At 36.7% G+C, this 25,574-nt stretch overlaps 1 protein-coding gene across 1 annotated transcript; it reads left to right on the top strand.

The window, feature by feature from the left end:
• The first annotated feature begins 13,430 nt into the window (after positions 1 to 13,430).
• On the top strand, positions 13,431 to 24,685 carry LOC132180670 (Topoisomerase II-associated protein PAT1). The gene is made up of 5 exons (XM_059593572.2): positions 13,431 to 13,836; positions 14,434 to 14,579; positions 17,288 to 17,344; positions 17,667 to 17,742; positions 22,236 to 24,685. Exons 1-5 carry the CDS (start codon positions 13,794 to 13,796, stop codon positions 24,335 to 24,337), a joined length of 2,424 nt encoding a protein of 807 aa, XP_059449555.2. The 5' UTR covers positions 13,431 to 13,793; the 3' UTR covers positions 24,338 to 24,685.
• Positions 24,686 to 25,574: the final 889 nt, after the last annotated feature.

The following is a 25,574-nucleotide window of genomic DNA, read 5'->3' as shown; positions in this document are numbered from 1 at the left end:
ATAGACCGAGGTTGCAACTTATTGACATTGTATGGTTGCAAGTTTGGCTAGCAAGTTAAACCAAAGACTTTCAAAAATTTGAAGTCGGGTTGGATTTTGAAAAAAACTTCGAATGAAGATTTTTTTTGCAGTGCATTTGTCGGCATGGGATTTATAAGATAACAGACAGTGACAAAGGCATCTTCCCAAAAGCTTAGAGGAACAGACGCATGAGATAGGATGGTTGTTTCGACAATGTGTCAGTGTCTTCTCTCAATAGCCCCATTTTGTTGATGGGTATGAGGACAAGATAGTCTATGAGAGATGCCATTTTGTTTAAAATATTTATGGAGGGAGCGGTAAATCAAATTGAACACACTTGATTTTTGTGTTGAAAAAGCGTTCAATATAGGATTGAAATTGAATAAAAATATCATAGACATCACTTTTGTGCATAATTGGAAAAAGCCAGGAATATCGACTAAAATCATCTGTATATGAAACATAATATCTAAAACCAGATTTTGAACAGATGGGGGAAGGACCCCAAACATCTGTGTTCAATAATTCTAAAGGAAATTTGCTACGATGTAGAGATTTGGAGAAAGCTAGTTGATGACTCTTGGATCCAAGACAAGCAGTGCAAGACGTGAAATCCTTCTTATTTTGCAGGAAAGGAAACTTGAATGATGACCCAAGCAGGAATGCCAGCTTGACATAGACACGCATTCACCCACCAAGGTAGTTGGTTCACGCGATTTATTAACAAATGAAAGAGAAGGGATGATATAGAGCCCTTGATTACTCCGCTTGTGCAGAAGAGAGTTCCCTATAACTTGGTCCTTAAAAAAATGATATGGGTTAAACTCAAAATAAGTTTTTGTAGCTTTGGTAAATTGATGCACAGATAGTAACTTTTTCTTAATTTAAGGAACATGGAAAACATTATGTAATTTAAATTGAAAGGATGGAGTAGAAATTTGGGCAGTCCCAATATGCTTGATAGAGAGCCTAGTACCATTACCAACACGGATTTGGTCAGAGCCACCATACTCCTCAGCCTTTAAGTTGAGATTGGCAAGATCCGATGTGATGTGGTGTGAAGTCCAGGAGTCTGGGTACCAATTATGATCCTCAAGATAATGAGGTGTAGCAACGTAGGCCTAAGCGTTGGAGGTATTCTCTTGTTGAAAGGACTCATCAAAGCGGTGGTGGCAGGTGAGAGCTGCATGGCCAGGTTTTTGGCATACTTGACAAAAGAGGCAGGGTTGAAAGTGAGGGGGACATCCACCACGCACCCTTCCACGCCAGTTTCCAAATTGGTTGGGTTGACGATAATGATGATGGTATCGCCCACTACGGCCAGAGACAAAATTGGATGAAGAGTAGCAGCCACCACGTCCACAGGTAGGCCTATTTTTAGCCACAAAATTTGCACCTGCAGAGGCAACATGTAGGGTTGTAGCATTGTGAGAGAGGCGTTGCTCATGGGCAAGAAGGTGCCCATATAGGTTTTCAATTGTGATAGGGTCCACACGGGTCGTAACGGATGTGACAAAGGAGTCATAGTCTGACCCAAGACCTGTAAGGAGAAAAGTGGTTAGCTCGAAATTATTGAGTGCCTGATCAACGACAACAAGAGTGTCCACGAGGCTCTTGAATTTATGAAAATAATCAGAGATGGAGGAATCACCCTTCTTGAGAGTTGCAAGTTGGAGATGGACTTGCATAAGGCGGGCCTGTGAATGAGAGGTGAACAATCGTTCAAGTGTGAACTAGACTTCATGGGACGTGGTACACTTGAGCACATAAGTCAGAATGGACTTCGTTAAGGAGGAGGTAAGTGCAACCAGGATTAGTTGGTCCTGCTAATGCCATGTTGAGGCCTTGTTTGGGAAGCAAGATTTTCCAACTCAATCTCAATTTTTTTCTAAATTCAAGTTTGGCAATTTTTTAAACTCAATTCAACTCAACTCAAAAAATTTCAACTTAACTCAAAAATTTTCAACCCAATTAATAAAAATTATAAATAAAGATTGAAAAAATAAATAAATAAAATAAATAAATAAATTTAGGGTAGCCGAAACACCCCAGGTGGTGGCTGGGCCACCCCAAGCCCAACTGGGGTGGTCCGACCACCCCTTAATATTTTATTATTTTTTAAAACTTCTTATTATTATTTTTTTAATAAATTTAAAATATATGTAATATTTTATTATTATTTCTATCAATGGAACATATGTTTCATTTATGACCTTAGAGAGATCCTAATTATTAATTGGATATTTTCCAATCCAAAATGGATCGGAGAAAATCCTTAACCGTGTTTGACCCACATTCCTTCGTGGGCCATAGGTCGAATAATGAAGGTTGTTGATAGAGGACAATTTTCAATCATATTTGCTTTAACAAAAGGGACATATATAGCGATTCTGACATCATATGAAGACATAATTAATGGCGTTGGAATGCTCATTTAGAGGGTTACAAAGTCATATTTCATTAAGTTTTTCTAATTCAAATGTTTACTGAGTTAAAATAGACCGTAAAAAGAAAATTGAAAAGCCGTACAAAATTGCTCGTATGTTGTTTATGTTTGAACAAGCTTTAAAACGAGTTGACAAAATAGCTCGTTCAATAACTCATATGAAGTTGGGTTCGAATGAGTTATTCATAGATGCACTCTTTTAAAGTTGGGTTAGAACGAGTTGCTGTGTGAATTGACAATTCATGTAAGAATACGAGAAAACCATAGTTAGGTTCGAAAGAGCCTCTTACACGTTCAGACAAGCTTCAATAAATTTTTGTAAACAAACTTTTATTTGAGCGTTTTCTTAGGTTCAGGAGTCTAGGTAGTATAAATATATGTAATGGCTTTCTATAGCCTTAATTTATTATGTTATTTTGACCAGTGATCAATGAAAAACACTTTTAAGAGTGGTTTTCTTTTCTATCCACATTAAATCCTTGATTGAGTATTAGTTTTAAGAAGAGTTGTGATTCTTATCTTGTTTGTCTTGGCAAACTAATCACTACACGCTGCATTAATTGATATCAAAGTCAAGTTGCACTGCATCAATTATTTAATTGTTGATGGAGATCTTGTGGGCTAAACAACAAAAAAATTCGTCCAAAGAGCGTTAACTAGCAGAGCAGGAACGTTAGTAATTACTACTCTTAACTATCGGCAAATATATCAAGGATTTAATGTGGATAGAAAAGAAAACTACTCTTAAAAGTGTTTTTCATTGATAACTGGTCAAAATAACATAATAAATTAAGGCTATAGACAGCCATTACATATATTTAGACTACCTAGACTCCTGAACCTAAGAAAACGCTCAAATAAAAGTTTGTTTACAAAAATTTATTAGAGCTTGTCTGAATGTGTAAGAGGCTCTTTCGAACCTAACTATGGTTTCCTCGTATTCTTACATGAATTCTCAATTCACACAGCAGCTCGTTCTAACCCAACTTTAAACGAGTGCATCTATGAATAACTCATTCGAACCCAACTTCATATGAGTTATTGAACGAGCTATTTTGTCAACTCGTTTTAAAGCTTGTTCAATCATAAACAACAGATGAGCAATTTTGTACGGCTTTTCAATTTTCTTTTTACGGTCTATTTTAACTTAGTAAACATTTGAATTAGAAAAACTTAATGAAATATGACTTTGTAACCCTCTAAATGAGCTTTCCAACGCCATTAATTATGTCCTAATATGATGTCAGAATCGCTATATATGTCCCTTTTGTTAAAGCAAATATGATTGAAAATTGTCCTCTATCAACAACCTTCATTATTCGACCTATGGCCCGCGAAAGAATGTGGGTCAAACACGGTAGAGGATTTTCTCCCGTCCATTTTGGATTGGAGAATATCCAATTAATAATTAGGATCTCTCTAGAGAGATCCTAAGGCCATAAATGAAACATATGTCCCATTGATAGAAATAATAATAAAATATTCTATATATTTAAAATTTAATTAAAATAATAATAATAAGAAGTTTAAAAAAATAATAAAATATTAAGGGGTGGTCGGACCACCCCAGTTGGGCTTGGGGTGGCCCAGCCACCACCTGGGGTGTTTCGGCTACCCTAAATTTATTTATTTATTTTTTCAATCTTTATTTATAATTTTTATTAATTGGGATGAAAATTTGTTGAGTTAAGTTGAAATTTTTTGAGTTGAGTTTAAAAAATTGACAAACATGAATTTAGAAAAAATTTCAGTTTGAGTTGGAAAATCTTGCTTCCCAAACAAGGCCTGAGTAATCTGGATTTGGTGTGATAGTAGCAACTCCATCAGTGGTAGTGGTCACGGTTGGAGGTGGGAGAGTGAGAGAGCCGCTGATGAAGCCATAGATGGAGTGGCCTTTGAGAATGGGCACAATCGTAGCCTTCCACAAATGATAATTGTCTTTGGTAAGCTTGTGTGTGACAGAGTTGTGGAGGGTAACAACTGCAGTGGTGATTGTGGCAGTGAAGGCAGTTGGGGAGGGAACCACGAGTGAAGAGGATGCATCAGTCATTGCCGCTGAGAAGAGGTAGAGAGGTAAGTAAAAAATTTTATGCAAGGGATGGGGAGTAGGGAACGAAAAACTGAGAGAGGAAAAATATATATTTTTTCCGAAAAGGGGATGGAGAGCAAGAAAAAAAAGACTGACCTATGTGGAAGGAAGGCTCTTGATACTATAAAGAACTTAACAATTAGATGTTTTTGTATTGTGCTATCTTACCATAACACTGGTATAGACTTTGTATTTATAATAGAAATTGTTACATGAGATAATATTTTATAGATATGAAAATACATTTGAATTCTAAAATAGATAAACGCATGCACTTAGACTCTAACTCCTTTGATGCTTATCAGTTGTAGCTTTGTGATATTTATCTTGAGGATTATCATGAGAAGCTTTATCTTGAACTAGAACTTAGAGATTATATTGAGACTTACCCTTGACACCCATCATAAAGTACTCGCTAAGCCAATTGGCAAAGATTTTCTACATTTTGGCCCAAAATTGTGACTCCATTCAGGCCAACCCTTTTCGATTAGATGAGCTTGCCTAGTGGCAAAGCTAGGATCTGGCTCATATAGGGGCAAGACTAATAAATTTTTAATTTTATACGAGGGGACTAATAATTAATAATATAAAATAATATTATATTTGTATAGAAAGACAATAATAAGCTTTCGCCTATAGACATTTACTTTCGTACCGTTACAAAGCTTTGGCAATAATAATCTTCTTTTTTTGAAAAAAAAATTCCGTGTACTTTGTATTTGATTTTCTCCAAAACAACGTAAACTAAACATTAAGTTGCAAATGGCCAAAATTTAATGCTTATACTTCCAAATAAAATTTAAAAAAGTAGTAGCTGCAATATTGAAATAATGTTTTTTAAAATTAAATTAATAATTAAATACGTGAGAGAGCCCCTCGTAGCTTCACCACTGGAGTGCCCCTCATAGCTCCACCACTACCCTCATAGCTCCACCACTAGCCTGTGCTACGTGGATTAGCCCTCAACGCATTGCACTCAACTCATATAAAGATATATTGTTGTTAACACGAATGGCAAAATTTAAAGTCAAATTGCGAAGGCTAAGCATCATCTCTAGCAATGTTCTCTATTCTAGTTATTCAAAAAGCAAAACATTCTCTACTTTAATTACTTATTTTTTTAATAAATTCTAGAAGATTTTTTACTCGTTTTAAATATTATTTCTCATTTTTAATTATCTTTTTTAAAACAATCATATTTTCAAACATTCACCTTCTCCAACGGTTGATCCAGCTGTTGCTTCTGCATATTGTGAGCGACACACACAGCCTCACACCCACGATGATCGCTGCACTGAGCATACCCAGTGATCATCGATGCATAAACGACATCTTTGTCAGCTATTTCATCAAACACTCTATATGCGTCTTCAATATCTCCATTTCTAGAATACAAACCTATGCCCGACGAACCCACAAACCTATTCTCATCTAACCCAGACTTGAAAGCATCCACTGTTGTAATATATGTATGTTACAAACAAATTGTTTTCTTGTTTTCTTTTTCCATAAGCCCTTTTATTCTTTGTTTGATATTTGCTAGTGGCTTCTTTGAGAAATAATTTTTTGTGACCGTTTGGTCATTAAGGGCATTGAGTTTCTCCATACGTTGATTTTCACTTTTATTGTTTCTATTGATTTTCACTTTTATTGTTTCTAGCCGTTGGCCATTAACAATTCCATGGTTTTAATTGTTCAACAGTTTTGACCTTTGACATTAACAAGGTCTAATGATTTTTTATGGTTTCCAAGCATTTTTTACCGTTTGGTCATGAAGTCATTCAAGGCTTTGGATATTAAAAGATTCTCTTTAAGAAGGAAAACGTGAGCTTCATTTCTATATATTAAGCCAACCTTCTTGTCAATATAACATACACAAAAGAGCATTTGAGATATATATATATATTATTTCTATGTTTTCAATTATGTAGTTGTTGTTCTACAAAAAAAGATTTGGGTTGTTCTATTACTCTTCGTTATTGGAAGTGCGTCCTTAACGAAGGTAGACGCTATAGTCTAATCCTGGGAGGTTGCGTGTCAAATGATCCGATCGCACCGAGTTATTCACTCCGGGAGGCACGAATCAACCTTTAAGGACAACGCTCTTGCGTGATTCTATAGCATTGTGAGATCTTTCCATACTCTATTTTCATCTATTGTATTTTATTTATTTTATTGTTAATATTCATATTGTAATTATTTTATATCAATGAGAATTTGTGCACCATCCAAAATTATTTTCAACAATCTTAAAGGTTGACCATGATGGTTGCACAAATATTTTGATTAGTATCATAACAATAGTATTTAAACTTATAAGAAGGCAAATACTATAAGAGTTTGTAGTATGCAATTCGCATATGAGAAAGATGAAATCAAATATTTGAGTGGAAAGATTTTGTATTCATTTATCAAAAAAAAAGAATTTAATTTCTTGTGTAGTTGTTGAAAATGAAAATATTTTGATTGTAAGAGTTTTCAATTATTTGAACTCAATTCATTGATTGTCAAATAATCTTTTGTTGTTGGGTTACTATTCTTACAATAAAAAGAGTTAAGCCTTCTATGGATTTTTTAGAACTTAGCATTTTTTGTTATGTTGTGCTAAGCTTGGCTAGAAAACATCAATGTAAATTAATAATAATAACTGTGAGTGATTATTCATTTTCGTGATGGAGAAAATACATAGACGTTGCTAGTTGTGTGCAGAGAATACTACATTGCTAAAGATTCTTGCAGGAAAGCATATGATAGGAAAATGAGATATGGTGCGCGTATTGAGTTGATCGGTTCTCACGACACCTAATTGGTGTGTAGTGGTGACAATCTATTTTGGAGGATATTGGTAAAATAGTTGGCTCCGCTGTGAGTTCTTAAATTATGATTCATAGATTTTGATTTATTTTTTTCAAGACATAATATACAATTTCATTTATTAAATAAAAAAAAAAAAAAAAAATTTGAAGTTATGATGGTCCTCCTTGATTGAATTAAAGCTGGTGCAAAATTTTATAATTACATGAATTTGTATATGATAAGCGGTGGCTTCTATTGATTCATCTATTTTAAAAAAGAAATAGTATCTAGCATTTATGTTAGCTATGACATGCTATATTAGCATAAACACTATAAGTTATTTGGTAATTCCTCATATATATCATTTAGCTTTCAAATTTCTCTGATATGATGATTCAAAATAAAATATATGTGATTATTGATGTTCTTATTAAGGTTCATTTGGTATTTGAGAAATTTATCATGTCATAAGAATGATACCAATAACATATTTATGACAATGAGCCAATAATAGTTGATTATTATTTGGTTGGGCTTGATACTTTGCATATTTATTGGAGCTTTAGTTAAAAAGATTTTCTTTTAATATCTTGATAGAGCTTGTAATATGCAACTTCTATTTATAAGACTCATGTCTAAAAATCACAAGTGGTGATTACTATTTTTTTAAATAGCTTTAAAAAACTGTCAATTGATAGAAAAGAAATAAGAGTAAATGACATATCACACTTAGAGAAAAATGAGCTCATGGAAGTCATCTCTTAAAGCATTTGTGTGCTATTAATGAAAATCTATTTTATTGTGACTATTTGGTTTATTCCATTAATATTTAGCATGATAGATTAATACATGTAAATCTTGGCTACATTAAGGGAATGAAAAGAAATTAGAATATTAGAATAAATGATGAATGCTATGATTGTCATTTTTGGGCTATTCACCAAAGTGTGGGGGGAAGCCATTATTTTGTTTGTCACATTTATAAGCATTGTTTGGAGTACCTCGAAGTGTGGGGGTGTTTGTCAAATGTTATGTTACTCAAACTTAAAATGTAGAAACTTGGTTTTAAAAACCTATGATTGTGATTTTATTGGTTTTGTATGTAATAGTTCATGCTATAGATTCCTTATTATCAAAAGTGATGTTTTAGATTAAAATACTATTATTGAATCTAAAAATGCTATTTTTCTTGAGCATGTGTTTCCTTTGAAAAATAAGGAAAAATTATTTCATAAATTTTCTGTTGCTTCTAATAAATTGTTGATGATGTATAAGAATTGAGAAGAAGCAAAGGAGCTAGAACGGAAGGAATCTCGGTAATGATTTTATTGTTTATATTATTGATGATGATCTAACATGTTATGATGAAACAATTAAATCTCTAGTTGATGCATTTTTTGGTTAGAAACTATAAATAATAAATTGGAATAAATTATGTCTAACCATGTTTGGGAACTCGTTGAGTTACCTTCTAAGACCAAATCAATTGGTTATAAATAGGTGGTTAAGAATAAGCTTAAACCGGATGATACAATAGATAAGCATATGGTAGACTTGGTAGCTAAAAGCTACAAGTAAATGCATATGTTGATTATTTGATACTTATTTTCCGGTTACTAAAATTGCATGTATTAGAATGTTATTTGCCATTGCTTATATTTATAAACTTGTTGGACATCAAATGGATGTCAAAGTTATTTTTCTAAACAATGAAGAGATTTATATGGAGCTGCCCAAGGGACTAGTAATCCCCGGTATGGATTAAAACAAGCTCCTAAACAATGGCATGAAAAGTTTGACAAGGTGATATTGTTTAATTTATATTTGATTAATGATGCAAGTAAATGCATAGCAAGTTTTACAATAATGAATGTGTCATTATTTGTTTATATTTATGACTTGCTTATTTTGTGAACTAACATTGATGTTGTGCATGAAGTTAAAAGATTTCTTGCATCTAATTTTGATAGGTAAGACATAGGTAAAGCGAATGTCATGTTGGACATTAAGGTTATTAGAGATAATTATTACATTATTTTATCTCAGATATATTATGCTCGAAAGATGCTTAAAAGATATGAGCACTTTGATTATCCGCCTATGTTTACACCATATGATTCAAAAATATATTTGGTTAAGAATCACGGTGATTGTGTTTTGCAAGAAAAATATGCACAAATCATTAATAGCTTGATGTTTTGACAAACTGTATATGCCTTGATATATATTACATATATTGTTAGTAGATTGAGTAGATATACTCATAATCATGGTATTGAGCATTGAGATGCTATCTCTAAATTGTTGAGATACTTTAAAGGCACAATTAATTTTGGTTTGTCATGTTGTGATTATCCTGTTATTTTGAAAGGATATTGTGATGCTAACTGGATTTTTGATTCAGATAAGCAAAGCCTACTAGTGGCTATGTGTTTACTTTGGCTAAAAGAGTTATCTCTTGGAAGTCCTTAAAAAAGAATTGCATAGCAAGGTTTACTATGGAGTCAGAGTTAATTGCCTTGGAGAAAGCAGAAACTGAAGATGAATGGCTAAGAACCTATTGGTTAATTTATTTGTCTTTATAAGCTAACACAGTTCCACCTATGTGTTTATTGTGATTTTCAGGCTGCCAAAGCTCGAGCAAATAATTTATAATAAGAAAGTGCACAATATTGTGAGGCAGCTTATTGAGACCGGTATATGTCCATGGACTTTGTGAGGTCATAAAAGAATTCTGCAGATTCTTTGACCAAGCCACTAGCAAGAAGGCTAGTGAGAGAAGCATCGAGGGGGATAGGACTGATACCCAAATCATGACACTGTGATTGATACCCAACCTCTGCGATTGGAGATCCCATGAATGAGGTTTAATGGGAAACGAAGTCACAAGTGAAATGAGATATGGTACTGTCAATTTATGTTTATTAACTATCTTGTTGAAAAGATTAGTTATGAGTCCATCCCTATGGTGTAAGACAGTACAAGATGCAGAGTGATTAAGGATGAGCTTAAAGCTCTTAATGGATCCATAGTCTCTACCTGTTGGGATGGGGTGTTCCCTGCACACACTCTTGATGGATACCACCTATATGAGTGTGGAGTTGCTATCTCCTATGAGACTTGGGTAGGTCTCTAGAGCGCTCATGAAAGCCATTTTATGGTGTAATAACAAAAGATGCAGAGTGAGTAAGGATGAGTTTAAAACTCTTAATGGGTCCATAGTCCCTACTTCTTGGGATGGGATGTTCTCTGCACACATTCTTGATGGACGCCACCTATGTGAGTGTGGAGGTGGTGCCGCCTCCTATGAGACTTTGGCAAGTCTTTAGAGCACTCATGAAGCCCAGAGGCGCATGGCCTGTATAAGGCGCCAACCCGCTATAGAACAACCCAATTTTCTTGATTTGATTTGATTTGACTTTTTGTTTATTTGATTTGATTTAATTTTTTGTTTTTGGAGAAAGTTATGTGGATGATAAGTTTGTTTAACTTGTGGATTTGGTTAAAAGAGTTTAACTCTACCATGATTCATTAAGTTCCTACTTATTTATCCTAGGTGCGGTTAAAACCTTCGGGTACCACATCGATGCATGCTTTCAATCTCCTTTATTTTATTGTTTGTAACATGTGGGGGATTGTTGTAATATATGTGTGTTACAAACAAATTGTTTTCTTGTTTTCTTTTTCCATAAGCCCTTTTATTCTTTGTTTGATATTTGCTAGTGGCTTCTTTGAGAAATAATTTTTTGTGACCGTTTGGTCATTAAGGGCATTGAGTTTCTCCATACGTTGATTTTCACTTTTATTGTTTCTATTGATTTTCACTTTTATTGTTTCTAGCCGTTGGCCATTAACAATTCCATGGTTTTAATTGTTCAACAGTTTTGACCTTTGACATTAACAAGGTCTAATGATTTTTTATGGTTTCCAAGCATTTTTTACCGTTTGGTCATGAAGTCATTCAAGGCTTTGGATATTAAAAGATTCTCTTTAAGAAGGAAAACGTGAGCTTCATTTCTATATATTAAGCCAACCTTCTTGTCAATATAACATACACAAAAGAGCATTTGAGATATATATATATATATATATATATTATTTCTATGTTTTCAATTATGTAGTTGTTGTTCTACAAGAAAAGATTTGGGTTGTTCTATTACTCTTCGTTATTGGAAGTGCGTCCTTAACGAAGGTAGACGCTATAGTCTAATCCTGGGAGGTTGCGTGTCAAATGATCCGATCACACCGAGTTATTCACTCCGGGAGGCACGAATCAACCTTTAAGGACAACGCTCTTGCGTGATTCTATAGCATTGTGAGATCTTTCCATACTCTATTTTCATCTATTGTATTTTATTTATTTTATTGTTAATATTCATATTGTAATTATTTTATATCAATGAGAATTTGTGCACCATCCAAAATTATTTTCAACATCCACGTGAACCCCTCTCCCAAATTCCAAACTTCCCAGCTCAATACAACTTCCATTCTCTCAAATTCGAGTGTCACCTGACCTAAGAACTTCACCAAATTGATCAGTTGGAAATACCCGACAAGGATTGAATTCCAAAGAGACAGATTGTTACTTATAATTCTCTCGAATACCCATCTAGATTCAGTTAAAATACCAAAATTTGCTCAGCAATTCAGGAGCTTAGAGCCCTGAAAAATACTGTCTCCGAGCCCCTTAGCGAAAATGCAAGCATGGAGTTAGAGAAAACATCTGAACAATTATCCAAGAAAGAAGCAAATTTCTTTGATATAGGCGGAGATTGAGAGAGTTGCTCTTTGCTACTTGTGGTAATGTAAATTGATTTGAGGTTTGGTTGATACTATTGGGTTGTTGTTGTCGAGAGGTGGGGAGAGAGACGAGCGAGAGACACAGATAGAGCAACGGTTAAAGACATAAAAAAAAAAAAAAAATGCTCAGTAGCAATACGACGTTGTCTTACAGATTTTGAAGAGAATTTGCGTTGATTTGTAGATTTTGAAGATAATTTGATGAGGTGGGATTACGACAGAATGCTGAGCAAATTTACGTAAAAAGCTTTCTTTATTTTAATTATTCATTTTTAAATTACTTACATTTGGCGTTTTAATTGTCTCATTTAGTTATTTATATATTTTTTTAAAAAAAAATTCAAAGATTTGTTTATTATTTATTTATTCATTCCTTAAAAAGAGAAACAAAAAAAAGATTTGGCAAGCACTCTGTCTCTTTACACTTACCAAATACTTCAGTAATCTGGTGGGTCGGAAGAAAAACATTTTTAATCTATCTTAGCATTTTGGCTAGCTGAATTTGACTAGCTGGATAAGAGCAGATTAAGGGGTCCCCAAGAGATAGCTCAATTGGATAGAGACCACGCCTTATGAAGCGGAAGTCACTAGTTCGAATCCCTCCTTCCCTTTTGTGCGAACATTTCACAAAAAGGAAAAAAAAAAAAAAAAAAAAAAGCAGATTAAGGGTGGAGATATCCCAAAGAATTTGGTGTCTTTTAAAAAATTCTATCAAAGAAATTCTCATATGAGATTGGAGTAAAAATTCTATCAAAGATACACTAATTTATTATACAAATTAACTTAGTTTATTTTGAATATATTTTTATGTGAGTCATTTAAGAAAATTATTTAAAAATATATCATTTCAGCTACTATAAAATAAGCTAGAAAAAAAAATGTTAGATGTTATTATAGTGCTTTTCTGGTGTCTTTTTAATTGTGATGTAACTTTTAAAATTATCAATAGATTAATAGTCAATAATGATAATCTCAAATTAAACGATAATTTTAAAAGACATATCACAGTTAAGAGGACATCAGAATAACATTAGAAAAATACCTAATATTTATTGAAAAAAACGAAGATATTTTTTTAGAAAATTGAAAATGTTAATTATTTAAAGACAGGGGAATGTGATGCTTTTTGGGCCGCAGTATATGCTCTCAGCGCAAAGCGGTACCGTATGTCACAAACAATTAGAACGAAGTGGCCAATAAGAAAGTGCCACCTCTCACTTTCCTCAACCCCCCGAAATTAAGAGAGGCAGACGGAAATCTCTCTCTCATCACCGTCTTTGTCTGACTGTGCACGTGCTTTAATGCAAAAAAAGTCGTCTCCTTCTCTCCTCCTTCTCCAGCTGCAATGACCTAAACACCGTTAGGTTTATATCCCTCTCTCTCTCTGAGAGGGGTTCTTCTTACTTCTCTAACCTAATCCACTTCTATCTCTTTGTTCCCCAATCTGTCCCTTGAAATTCTCTCATTTTACACGCCCTTGCCTCTTATCCTCCTCGGAAACCCCCTCTGTAACCCCCAGTTCTCTGCTTGATTACCAATTCCCATACTCCCCACTGAAACGACGTAGCTTTGAGCTTTGCTTGCATCTTCTTCGGCGTGTCTCGATTCATAGGCTTTTTGGATGTTGCTTCCCTGAATATGGAGAGATCCGACAGTAAAGACGTGGCTGAGAATGCCTCAGGTCATATTTCTAGATTCATTGTTTTTTCTTTTTGAATTTTAAACAACTCGGTTCTTGTTCTGTTTTTGGGTTTCTAGGGGTTTGTAGGGTCTTAGAGAGCTTGTTTGGATGCCGAGAAAAAAAGAAAAGAAAAGAACATGAGATTCTTACTACCCATTTTATTTTCTTTTCCTTTGTCTTCTCAGCTTATCGAATTCTTAAAATTGGGGATCTGCTTAATCTCTGCAAATGTATTTGTATTAGTATTTTGTTAGCTTTATGCCAATCCGAGTATGTTTAGTTTTAGTTTAGGGTTGCCTACAGTTATTTCTCTTAACCGAGTTGTCCGAATGTTTGTCCTGAATGATGTGGAGATGAATGGATATCTGGAAAAAATGCTTACCAATTGGGAATACACGAAAATGCTCTGGGATTGAGAATGAAAACGGTTCATATTTTTTACGTAAAGCTTTAATTCCTTCTTTTTCTGGTGTGCAATATGCTATGTTAGAGATTAGTACCCCGAAACTTGATGGTAATTTCTGAAGGTTTGAAGCTGGAGTAACTCGTTGCGCTGATCTGATATGCATCTATAACATCGTTTTGTTTGTCACACAGGTACTACAATCTTTGATGCATCACAATATGAGTTTTTCGGTCAAAATGTTGTGGGAGAAGTGGAATTGGGGGGTTTAGAAGAGGAAGGTAAAGGTCCCGCATTTGGACCTGCTGATGATGAGTACCATTTGTTTGACAGAGACGAGGTAAGAATTTTTTACTTTTTTTTTTTCTTCATATTTGATGTTATCGGGCCATGTTTACTATAATTTATATGGCATTACTTGTCATAATTCATATTATACAATCTACTTCATTGTCAGGTTGGTCCCCTCCTACTTTTGAATGTTAACTCTTATCATTTTAAAGCTTTAATTTTCATTTCCCTACTGTTCATCTCAAGGATACCAATAGATATATGTAGGCCTGTAAATGAGCCTGACAAGTATCAAAAGCTGAGCTCACCTCAGCTTGCCAAGGAGAAAACCTTGTGCGAGCTCAAGCTCCCCCATTATTTGAGCCGAGTGCCTTTTCGAGGACTCGGCTTGGAGCGAGTACTTCCCATCGATCTGGCCAAATCAGTACCCCAACTTCCCTTCAACCAAAAGCCAGCCAACAATCTCCCTCCTAATTGGCCATGAACCCCAAAATCACCAAACTTCTCTCCAATTTTCAGTCATCAAACCAACTCAAAAAAAAATCAACAAGAAAACAACTGAACAAATCAAAAACAAAAGGGAAATCCACCACCAAAAGCTGGCAGCAACGAGGGACGGCTGTCCCTACATCCACTATAGCCAGAACCACTGAGCGGTGGAAACGCCAGCCCTGAAAACTGTCACAGCCTGTGGCAGATCACTGCAAAGATTAGGGGAATCGAAGGTTGCGTAGGTGGGAAGTGAGAATGAATGAACATAATGCAAAATAGGAGGAGTTTCAGTATCTGGAGCGTGAGTTGAGGAACCCTATTCATTTTCTAGGACCTTCTAGCCTGATTAGTTGATTTTTTTATTTTGTTTTTTTATTATCAACATGATTAGTTGATCTTTACTATCCATATTCAATCTATAATCCTTAAATCCTCTCTCCCACCTTTTAAAAGCCTAGCATCAAAATTTTGTTAATGTCCACCACATTAGTGGTATCCTCGATCATTTTAGTGCCACGACCACTTGTCCTAGGTGAAAGTTACCTTGATTAACATGTGTTGTATAGCTCTCTTAGTGGAAGAGCCTGAACTTCTATTTCAAAATCTGACTATATAAACAAGCTTTTCTTACTGATAGAATCTTCAAATGTTTGGTTTAATTACATGCAGAAGTCAGCAAGGTAAAGTAACAAAGTCTTAGTCATTGTTACTTTGTTTGTGACATCTGAATTCCTGCTGATGCTTTGGCTATCATTTATTATTTTGATTTTTTGGTATGATGTGTATTGTGGGGGTCAGACCCAAGGCATCTTTTTTAAGTTATTCAGTATTGCTTGCTCCAAGGATTCTTATGTGGCAGATCATTTACAGCTTTATAGTGACTCTCATTAGTGGAATGTTAATTTTACCGATCGGTGCATGGCTGTGAGGTGGATTTCTTCACCTTGTTTTTTCATTCTGTGGTATTCCATCAGATTGAGACGGGGTGAAGACAAGCTTTGTTGGGCCCCTTCTAGGAGAGGGTTGTTTTATGTCAAATCGTTTTGTAATGTCCTAATATCCCATGACAATACTCCTTTCCATTGGAGGAATTTTTGGCGGAATAAGTTTCCCTTGAGAGGGGCATTTTTTTAGCTTCATCAGCTGCGTTAGGGAAGATCCTCACTGTGAATACCTAAAGGAAGTGACACCTCATAGTGGTAGATTGATGTTGTATGTGCAAGAAAAGTGGGAAAATTGTAGATCGCCTTTTACTCCAAGGCGAGATTAGTAGTGCCTTATGGAGTTCTATTTTCGGCCTTTTTGGGCTAAAATGGGTCATGCCTCGATGATGATCCCTGTCTTGCTTAATGTGGTATATTTGGAGAAAAAAAATGATCATAGTTTTGATAATTGTGAGTGGATAGTGGTGGAGCTAAAGGCCTTCTTCTTCAAAACCCTTTACCACTAGGCAGCTACCTATGATTGCCTTCTTCTTCAAAACCCTTTACCACTAGGTAGCTACCTATGATTGTTTTTCATATTTGTAGTTTTCATTTTTCTTGATCTTTATTTATTTTTGGTTATGTAGTTCTCTTGTATCATTTCTGTGTACTTGGGTAACGCTCTTTCACTTTTTAATGAATTTCAATTGCTTATAAAAAAAGAGGAAAACAAGATAGGCAGTGGGCATGGTAATTCTGTTGATCAGTTCACTGCCAAAAAAAAGCACACATAATTAGAACCTTCAAACTGGAGAATAAGGAAAGGAGGGAATCACCTCTTCTCAGTGTTTTCACTTTTGTGGTTTAAATGCAGAATATGCAAATGTTGATTTGGGTTTTCGATTTTTAATGAAGTTTTAAGAACTGAGCAATGGGGTTGACTCAGTTGGTGGAAGCCTTGGACTTTGAGTGCTCATGGTCTTAGGTTCGAAACCCGTTGTGCAAACTGTTTCTTGGGACGAGCCCCCGAGTGAAGCCTGCGAGTTAACCGGTCAATGCAAAGAGGGCTGCGAGGCATGGCTCCCATGTTTACCTGATGGATGGTTACATGAAGTGGCCATGCCTTGAAGGAGGTCGTCATAAAAAATAAAAAAATAAAAAAAATTGAGCAATGGCATTAAGAATAAAGTAGACTGATTATCAAAACCTTAGCTCTCACTTTCTCCTTTTTCTTTTAAGATTGTAAGTTGAGTAATAAGCTTATGTTTGATCATCAACGCTTCAATTCATTGGGCCTGAAACACCAGTATACTGACTTCAATTTTGCTTATTTTCGTTTCAGGGTGTAGGTATCGGATCTTTGTCTGATGTGGATGATCTGGCAACTACTTTTGCAAAGGTCAGCTTCCTTGAATTTTATGGTTGTGCAGGCATTGCTGTATATATATTTTTGTTTAGTACTACTTGATGAGTTGTCAACTTATTTCATTCTAAGGTCGTATTCTTTTTGGCTATTAAAACCTTGAAAATTGAAATGCTATTTACTAGAAGTTTACTTTTATGCCCCTCTTGTAGAATGCCTGACATCCTTGATTATGCTTAAAGTTGTGTTGTCATAGTGTTATTCTATTGGCATTTAGTTCCCTCTTCTAGTGTATAGTTGTCCCCTATCTTTTTGCTCCTATTTATTTGGTGGTTGACATTGTTGTTCTGTTACGCAGTTGAATAGAGTTGTAACGGGACTGAGACACCCGGGAGTTATTGGTGATAGAGGATCTGGATCTTTCTCAAGGGAAAGTGAGTAACCTTATTGTGAATATCTTCTATGTTCTATTGCAGTCTTTAGATCTCTTATTGACACATTAAAAGTGCGGTCACATAAGACATGCTACAATCTATGTCAAAGTGTAAGTAGGTGTTTGTTTCTACTCTTTGGCCTCCAAAAAAAATCGATTTTTGGTGGAGTCCTGCCCTTATGTGGGAGGTTTGTTTGGTGATCCATTTCAACAAATGATTTTGAGATTCATTTATTTGACAAAAACCATTCTGTAGGAGTGGTAATGTGCCAATTCTCCGAAAATTGCTCTTAGGTATCTAAAAAGTGCTTTAGACATAAGTGTCTACAAACGGACCCAAGTTTCTTCTAAGGAAACAGAGAAAAATCTTTTTCTTAGGTGCTGATTAAGCAAATCCTAAAGTTCTTAAAAGAGAATTAGTCAAAGGAAATCTCAGATTTCCATAAGAGGTTTAGGATCTTAGAGTGAATACTTTTTTTATTAGAAGAACAAAAAATTCTAAACCAAACAAACCATTCATGGTATAACCTTCATTATACTTCAACCTTAGGCATATAAAAAAAGTGGTCAAATACCCTTAAATAGGCCAAAATATAGTACTGCTACACTTCCATGCTAAATTACTCTTGAACTGATACTGCTACCGTAACCTTTTTTATTTTTTCCTTAATGAACAAAACCTTTACTTTTCTCATGCACCTGAAAAATCGAGACCCCCTCTTCACAGACAAAGTCGAAGGCGTTTGATTTGACAAAGAACCATCTTGAAGTAACCATCCCATCTTGAAGTAACTATCCCTATCAATCCATAACCAACTAGGCCAGAAAAAAAAAGAAAAAAAAAAGAAGAAAAGAAGAATCCTAATATAAGAGCCTGGAAACCAAGAAGTAAGAAAGGAAATGACGGGACACACCTACATGCGCGGTCAAGATTAGCATTTCTTGTAAAATCAACATTGAGAAACTTTCTTTTTTTTTGATAAGACCAAATACTTATCAAAAAAAAAGAAAGTTTGCATATCAAATGAAAATAGTGTGGATGTGGTTTTCCTAAGTTACTAGCCTGAAAAATCACAAAGTATTACCCCATGCAAACCAGCTGATGCTGTAAATTGGATCTTTTATATATTGTGAACATGTTGGTTATGCATTTGAATTTAACTTCTTTCCCCCAATTATGTCTTATGGTTCTATTGCAAATTTTGTCATTATATATTTTGCCACTTTTTTTTTTTTGCCGGGGGGGGGGGGGCATTAGATTCACATGCATATATTTTTTAATATCTTCTATTTTTGGAACAATGACTTTACTGCTAATGTCGTCATTTATTTTTCTGGATTGGGGGGGCATTTGCACCCTCTAGATCTCTAGATGTGAAGATATTTATCGAAAATATGAAAAATTAAGTTTTATAATGTGTTAATGTTATGCTAAGCAAAGATATAGTATTAATAAATCCTTTCGTAGCTTTGGCTTCCCTTTGTATACTCCCTGTGTAATTAGGGGCCCAACATGCTTTTTTTTTTTCTTTGATAAAACTTCTTATTACTTATCAAAAAATAAATAAATCCTTTCATGAAAATTTAAATGAGATATGATTTTATTAATAATGCACATTGTTGTAAGTATCTAATATATGAGAAAATCAGATCCAATATTGGTTGGAATTTGAAACAACATTATTGGAAAACTGAAAAAGAAGTTGGCTCAAGTGGTAAGGGCCTTGTTCTTGGTGGCATTCCACTAGGTCTAAGGTTCGAATCCCCTTAGATGCAAACAATTCCTTAGGGCTAACCCGATTCGTGTGGAGGGGTTGCTTTATACGGGTCCGAGGTTTACCCGATAAGGGTAGGTACGTAAAGTAACCCTGCCTTGGAGGGGTTCCTCGTCATAAAAAAAAAAAAGATCCCTGTTTTGTTCCTTCCCAGGCTGGAGGGGACCTCAGATGACGCTGAGGTCCCCGTTTTGTTCCTTCCTAGGCTGGAGGTTGGGTCTGAAGATTCTTGACAGGTTGGGTTTGGTAAGGCGTGCCCAAGTGAAGCCGATGAGTACCCTTTGCTCCCTCCAAGGGTCGGAGTCCTCGTCTTGAGTCCAAAGTGAGTGACGTTAGGTTGCCAGAGGTGATGGCAAAAGGTTGTTTTCATTGTGAGGTGAGCCCCCTAGCTGTTTTGGATTTCCCATTATCATCGGCACCTAAGCCCTGAAGGTCCACAACCGTAAGTCCAAGGATAGTAGGTTCTCGAAGATGGATGATAGCCTGATCGTTAAAGAAGTGTTGGGGTTCGTTGGGCCCGCTTTATCTCCCCTTTATCTGCCGTCTATTAAGAGTCCAAGTCCTAGAGATTTTGAGTGATGTTTGGAAAACCCCTCCGTCGAGGGGTTTTCTCTGAAGGTTTACTCTGGCCAGGTTATTCTGGTTGAAGGTTTAGCGCTTTGTGTGGGTTTCGGGTTTGAGGGATTGGTGTTTTGTGGTTTTTTTGGGTTGGGCTCTGCTGGGTGTTGGCTTTGGTTTTTTCTTTTGCTCGCTTTAGTTAAGTCTTGTGTACTTAGGGGTGCTTTACGCTTTTTATAAAATTTTCCTTTACTTTTTAAAAAAAGAAATACCGAAGTTTGCCAAGATCTATGGTGTGAAAGTGTTGCAGTAAGAATTGTTTCAATCTTACACCCCTAGTCTGTTCTTATCAGGAAGCAACAATCGCAGCAGCCAAGGACATGGTTCTGCTGTTGTACAACCAGACTCCGATGGGGACGATGGTGATGGTGATGGTGATGGTGATGGTGATGAAGACAGCAATCCTCACCATTGTATTAATACAACCCCCAACATCATTCAAACGCCAAAAGAAAAACCAACGTTCAACCCAAATCAACCAAAAAAGAGCAGTCCGAAAATGAAAGATGGAAATAATGAAAAAAAATAAAAAACAAAAAACAAAAGGGAAGGCAGAAATGAGAAGAACCAGAGGCAAGGACAAATCCCAAGCTCTTATACCACGTTAATGAAAATAGGAAGAGAATGTTTTTTTTTTTTTTTTTGATAAGTAATAAGAAGTTTTATTAAAAAGCGTAAAGGCGCCCCAAGGTACACTGAGAGTATACAATAGGATCACCTAACTAGAAGGAGAAAAACGAAAAAGAAAATCATCATAACTAATCGAAACTGGAAAGACATGCGCAGCGGTCCAAAGATACAGAGTTTGAAAGCAAGAGGGTAGTATGTCTTCCCAAGTCCCCTCCAAATCCTCAAAGCACCTATTATTCCTTTCCCTCCACAGACACCAAAAAAAGCACGTAGGCACCGTTTTCCAAACCGCGGCACTCTCCCTCCTACCCGAAGACCACCAACAAGCGAGCAAATCCGAAACCCTATTCGGCATCACCCAAAACAACCCAAACCGACCAAAAAAGGTGCTCCACAAAGCATAAGCTACCTCGCAATGAAGGAGAAGATGGTCCACTATCTCCTCGGCCTTCTTGCACATACAACACCAATTTGTCACAATCACCCGTCGCTTTCTGAGATTGTCTAGGGTCAAAATTTTACTCAAAGCCGCCGACCACACAAAAAAACTCCCCTCGGAGGAGCTTGGGTACGCCACACACTCTTCCACGGAAATCCTCCCCCAACAAGACTCGCCAAGGCAGCGTAAATGAGCTTGACCTTGAACTGGCCTTTTTTGGAAGAATTCCACCACAACCTATCTTCACACCCTTGCCTCACTTGAGCAGCATGTAATACCTGGAAAAAAGAAGCCAACACCTCCACCTCCCAATCATGAGCTTCTCTAGAAAAGCTCACATTCCACTGATTAGTGCCACCCAGCACCTCCAAATGCTCCTCCACTGAAGCGTCCTTAGCGCAGGCAAAGGAAGAGAATGTATGAAAAGCAAAAGCTGTTTTCTATATCTGCCCTTGCTCAATTCATTCCACATATAAAGGAGAAGCATTTTCAATATGACAAAGAATATTCTGGAAAGGGACAGCTGGTCAGGGACACATCAAGGCTATTTTCTAGAAGAGTACAACATGGCATAGCATTCTCTCTCTAACAGTTAGCTTGTTACTTATTGTCATATAAATAGTTTTGAAGGTGAACAATTAACTGTATCAAGTAACATCAAACGCATGCATCTTTCTAGCGTTACTCAAGTGTTTCTTTAATTTTCCTTACATCTGTTCTTTCTGTGAGCTTGATGGTCTCAAGGAGTATGTTCTCTTTCTCTTTTTGTGAGCTTGACTTCGTGCTGGTCATTCTTCAAGTATAGACTTTTCTTTTTCGTTTGTCTTTACTATTGAGCCCTGTGCATTTGTTTTTCCAAGTGCCATTTATAAATTATTTTTCTGATATTTGTGGCTTGCTTGATTTTTGCAGTTTGTTAAGTAATATAAAGTTGATAGTACTTGATGCCCTTATAATTTCTGCTTATCTGTCCCCTCCCTGGTCCCCAATTTCTTTGGAACTTCCCTCTTGCTAACGCAAAGTTCTGTGTAGGTTCATCTGCTGCTGAGTGGGCACAAGATGGAGATTTTGGCAACTGGTTAGATCAGCATATATATGACTCAGAAACTGCTCAAGAAGAGAAACGGTGGTCGTCACAACCTCAGCCTTCTGCTCGTCATGCGGAACCAAACTCTTTGTACAGAACATCCTCATACCCCCAGGAGCAACCAGTGCTGCATCACTACAACAGTGAACCAATTCTAGTACCCAAATCAACTTTCACGTCTTTCCCTCCTCCTGGAAGCAGATCAGAACAGGGTTCACCGCACCACCTGAATATATCTTCTCTTGGTGGTGGTCCCCAGATGCCCTTCTCTGCACCAAACCTCTCTCCTCTATCTAACTCTAATATTCATTTGGCTGGTTTATCACATGGGTTGCATTATGGTGGGAATATGCGCCAGTTCACCACTGCTGGCCCTGGCCTTTCTTTTAATAGCAGGCCGCAGAATCACTGGGTCAACCATGCTGGTCTACTGCACGGGGATCACTCTAGCCTTTTAAATAACATTTTGCAACAACAGTTACCTCGACAAAATGGGCTCTTGTCCCCCCAAATAATGTCACCTCAGCAGCAGCTGCAACAACAGAGATTGCATCATCAGGTTACAACACCCTCTTTGGCCCATTTTGCAGCAATGCAGTCCCAACTGTATAATGTCCATCCATCATCCTCACATAAGGCAATGCTTGGAATGGCTGATATGAGAGACCAAAGACCTAAATCATCACAAAAGGGCAAACATAATATGCGTTTTTCTCATCAAGGTTCTGATACTGGTAGCCAGAAAAGTGAGAGTGGGTGGGTCCAAATCAGATCCAAGTATATGACATCTGAGGAAATAGAGAGTATTCTTAAAATGCAACTTGCTGCTACACATAGCAATGATCCATACATCGATGACTATTACCACCAAGCAAGTCTTGCCAAAAAAGCTGCTGGATCGAGGTTGAAACACCCTTTCTGCCCATCTCATCTGAGGGAGCTCCCTTCTCGAGGCCGTAACAGTACAGAACAACATCCTCATCTACCTATTGATGCTCTTGGTAGGATTCCCTTCTCTTCTATACGCAGGCCTCGACCCCTCCTTGAAGTTGATCCTCCGCCCTCTGCATCTGGTGATAGCTCAGAACAGAAAGTCTCTGAGAAGCCTCTGGAACAGGAACCATTGCTTGCTGCTAGAATCACCATTGAGGATGGCATTTGTCTTCTTCTTGATATCGATGATATTGATCGGCTCTTACAATTTAGTCAGCCCCAGGATGGTGGGACTCAGCTCAGGCGAAGGCGGCAAATGCTGCTAGAAGGTCTGGCAGCATCCCTCCAGCTTGTAGACCCACTTGGAAAAAGTAGCCACACTGTTGGGCTGACTTCCAAGGATGACCTTGTGTTCCTACGGTTGGTTTCTCTTCCGAAGGGCCGAAAACTCCTTTCTAGGTTCCTTCAGCTTCTCTTCTCTGGTAGTGAGCTTGCCCGTATTGTTTGTATGGCTATTTTCCGTCATTTAAGGTTTTTGTTTGGTGGCCTTCCATCTGATACAGGAGCAGCTGAGACTACTACTACTCTTGCAAGGACAGTTTCCTCTTGTGTTAAGGGCATGGATCTACGGGCACTGAGTGCTTGTCTTGTTGCGGTTGTTTGTTCCTCAGAGCAACCGCCACTCCGACCTGTTGGAAGTTCTGCTGGAGATGGGGCCTCCATTATTTTGAAATCTGTCCTTGAAAGGGCAACTGAGCTCTTAACGGATCCTCGTGGCACTGGCAACTGTAGCACGTCTAATCGTGCCCTGTGGCAAGCCTCGTTTGATGAATTCTTTACACTTCTGACCAAGTATTGCCTGAGTAAATATGAAACTATAGTGCAATCAATATGTTCACAGACCCAGCCAAACACAGAAGTCATTGGATCAGAGGCAGCCAGAGCCATCAGCAGGGAAATGCCTGTGGAGCTTCTACGTGCCAGTCTTCCTCACACTGATGAGCACCAACGGAAACTCTTATTGGATTTTGGTCAACGATCCATGCCCATTGCTGGTTTCAGTGTGCGTGGTGGGAGTAGTGGCCAGATAAGCTCAGAATCAGTGAAGGGTTAACCGAGGATAAGAAGAGATCATTTTATAGGTTGTGTTTGAAATCCATTCTTTAGTGGGATTTCTCTGCATATCCCCTCTGTATGCTTTTGTGAAGTGAATCTGAAGTAGGGATGTGCCTTCCATGATTTCACAAAGTGAATCTGCTTAGGAATGAAGTTTGGGCGGCATGGGGGAGTGGATGCCAAGCATGTGCAGTTGTAGGCACGGTTCAAGGCCTCAGTGTAATCTGTGTTATTCTAGTTTACTAAAGAAAAAATTCCATATGATGCTCATTTTGACGAATTTATAGTCATGCATAAATGTGTATTATTATGGAAGTTCTTGATGCAAGTTTGTCACTTTAAGATATTTTCTTCTGGTACCCTTCTTTTTGTTTTCTTGCTTGTATTGTAGCTGTTTTAAAAGTGCAGAACAGAACTATAGAAGGGCGTAGAATGTACAGGGTGATCTGGATGAGCCTTCAAAAATTTCTTTTCATTTCATCTAATTCACTTGGAAAGATTTGTTACTCTGGCTTTGTTCCTCTTTTGGGTGGGTGGGTGGGTGAGACAGGTTTGTTAAGTAGATCAAGTAATTCTCATGCATGGTTAAAGAACGAAAAGTGCAACTGTCAATCGAAAAGGCAGAAGGTTAGATGTGTCATTCAATTTGCTTCAGCTTCTTTAACTTTAATAATTGCGAGGAATTTTTGCACTCAGGTATTGTAGCCACTTTCTGGCAAGTGAATTCTTGTACATCTAATTTTTGCACTCTTTCAATTGCCTGTTACGTAGTCCCTTTTGGAGGTCTCTCTCGATTGTTTGGGCCGATTGATAGGTAATTTTAGGGAATCCAGCCCGACCTCATGGCCAGTATTGAGGAGCTCAAATGATTAAAAAGATCTTCTCTTAGGATTAGCAATGTTGCTTGACACAACACATCTTGACCCATAAAATAAAAAGAAGAGCAATGTTAAAAACTGTATTTTTATTCAACATCCATCTCACCATGTTGATATGGAAATTTCAATGTGCTTGTTAATTATATATATATATATATATATATATATATATATAAAATAAAAAAATAAAAAATAAAAAGCTTGGTTGGAACTATCACATTAGCATTGTGTAATAATTGTGTAATAAAAATATGGTTTCTAATGTTACTCTAAAAATAAAATAGAACAAGATATTGATATTGTCTAAACTGTGACTTTTTTGTTTTGGTGATTATGTCACGCATCATAATGCGTGAA

This window comes from Corylus avellana, chromosome 5 (genome assembly GCF_965113065.1).
Source record: "Corylus avellana chromosome 5, dhCorAvel1.hap1.2, whole genome shotgun sequence".
Lineage (NCBI taxonomy): Eukaryota > Viridiplantae > Streptophyta > Magnoliopsida > Fagales > Betulaceae > Corylus > Corylus avellana.
Note: the sequence above shows the minus strand (reverse complement) of the source record. Positions and strands in the feature narration are given on the sequence as shown.

Excerpts from the sequence above, each read along its gene's own strand:
- LOC132180670 (XM_059593572.2), top strand. The coding sequence starts at position 13,794 with ATGGAGAGATCCGACAGTAAAGACGTGGCTGAGAATGCCTCAG. Across the intron at positions 13,837-14,433 it reads CGTGGCTGAGAATGCCTCAG|GTACTACAATCTTTGATGCA; the intron begins GTCATATTTCTA and ends TTTGTCACACAG. Across the intron at positions 17,345-17,666 it reads TGGCAACTACTTTTGCAAAG|TTGAATAGAGTTGTAACGGG; the intron begins GTCAGCTTCCTT and ends TCTGTTACGCAG.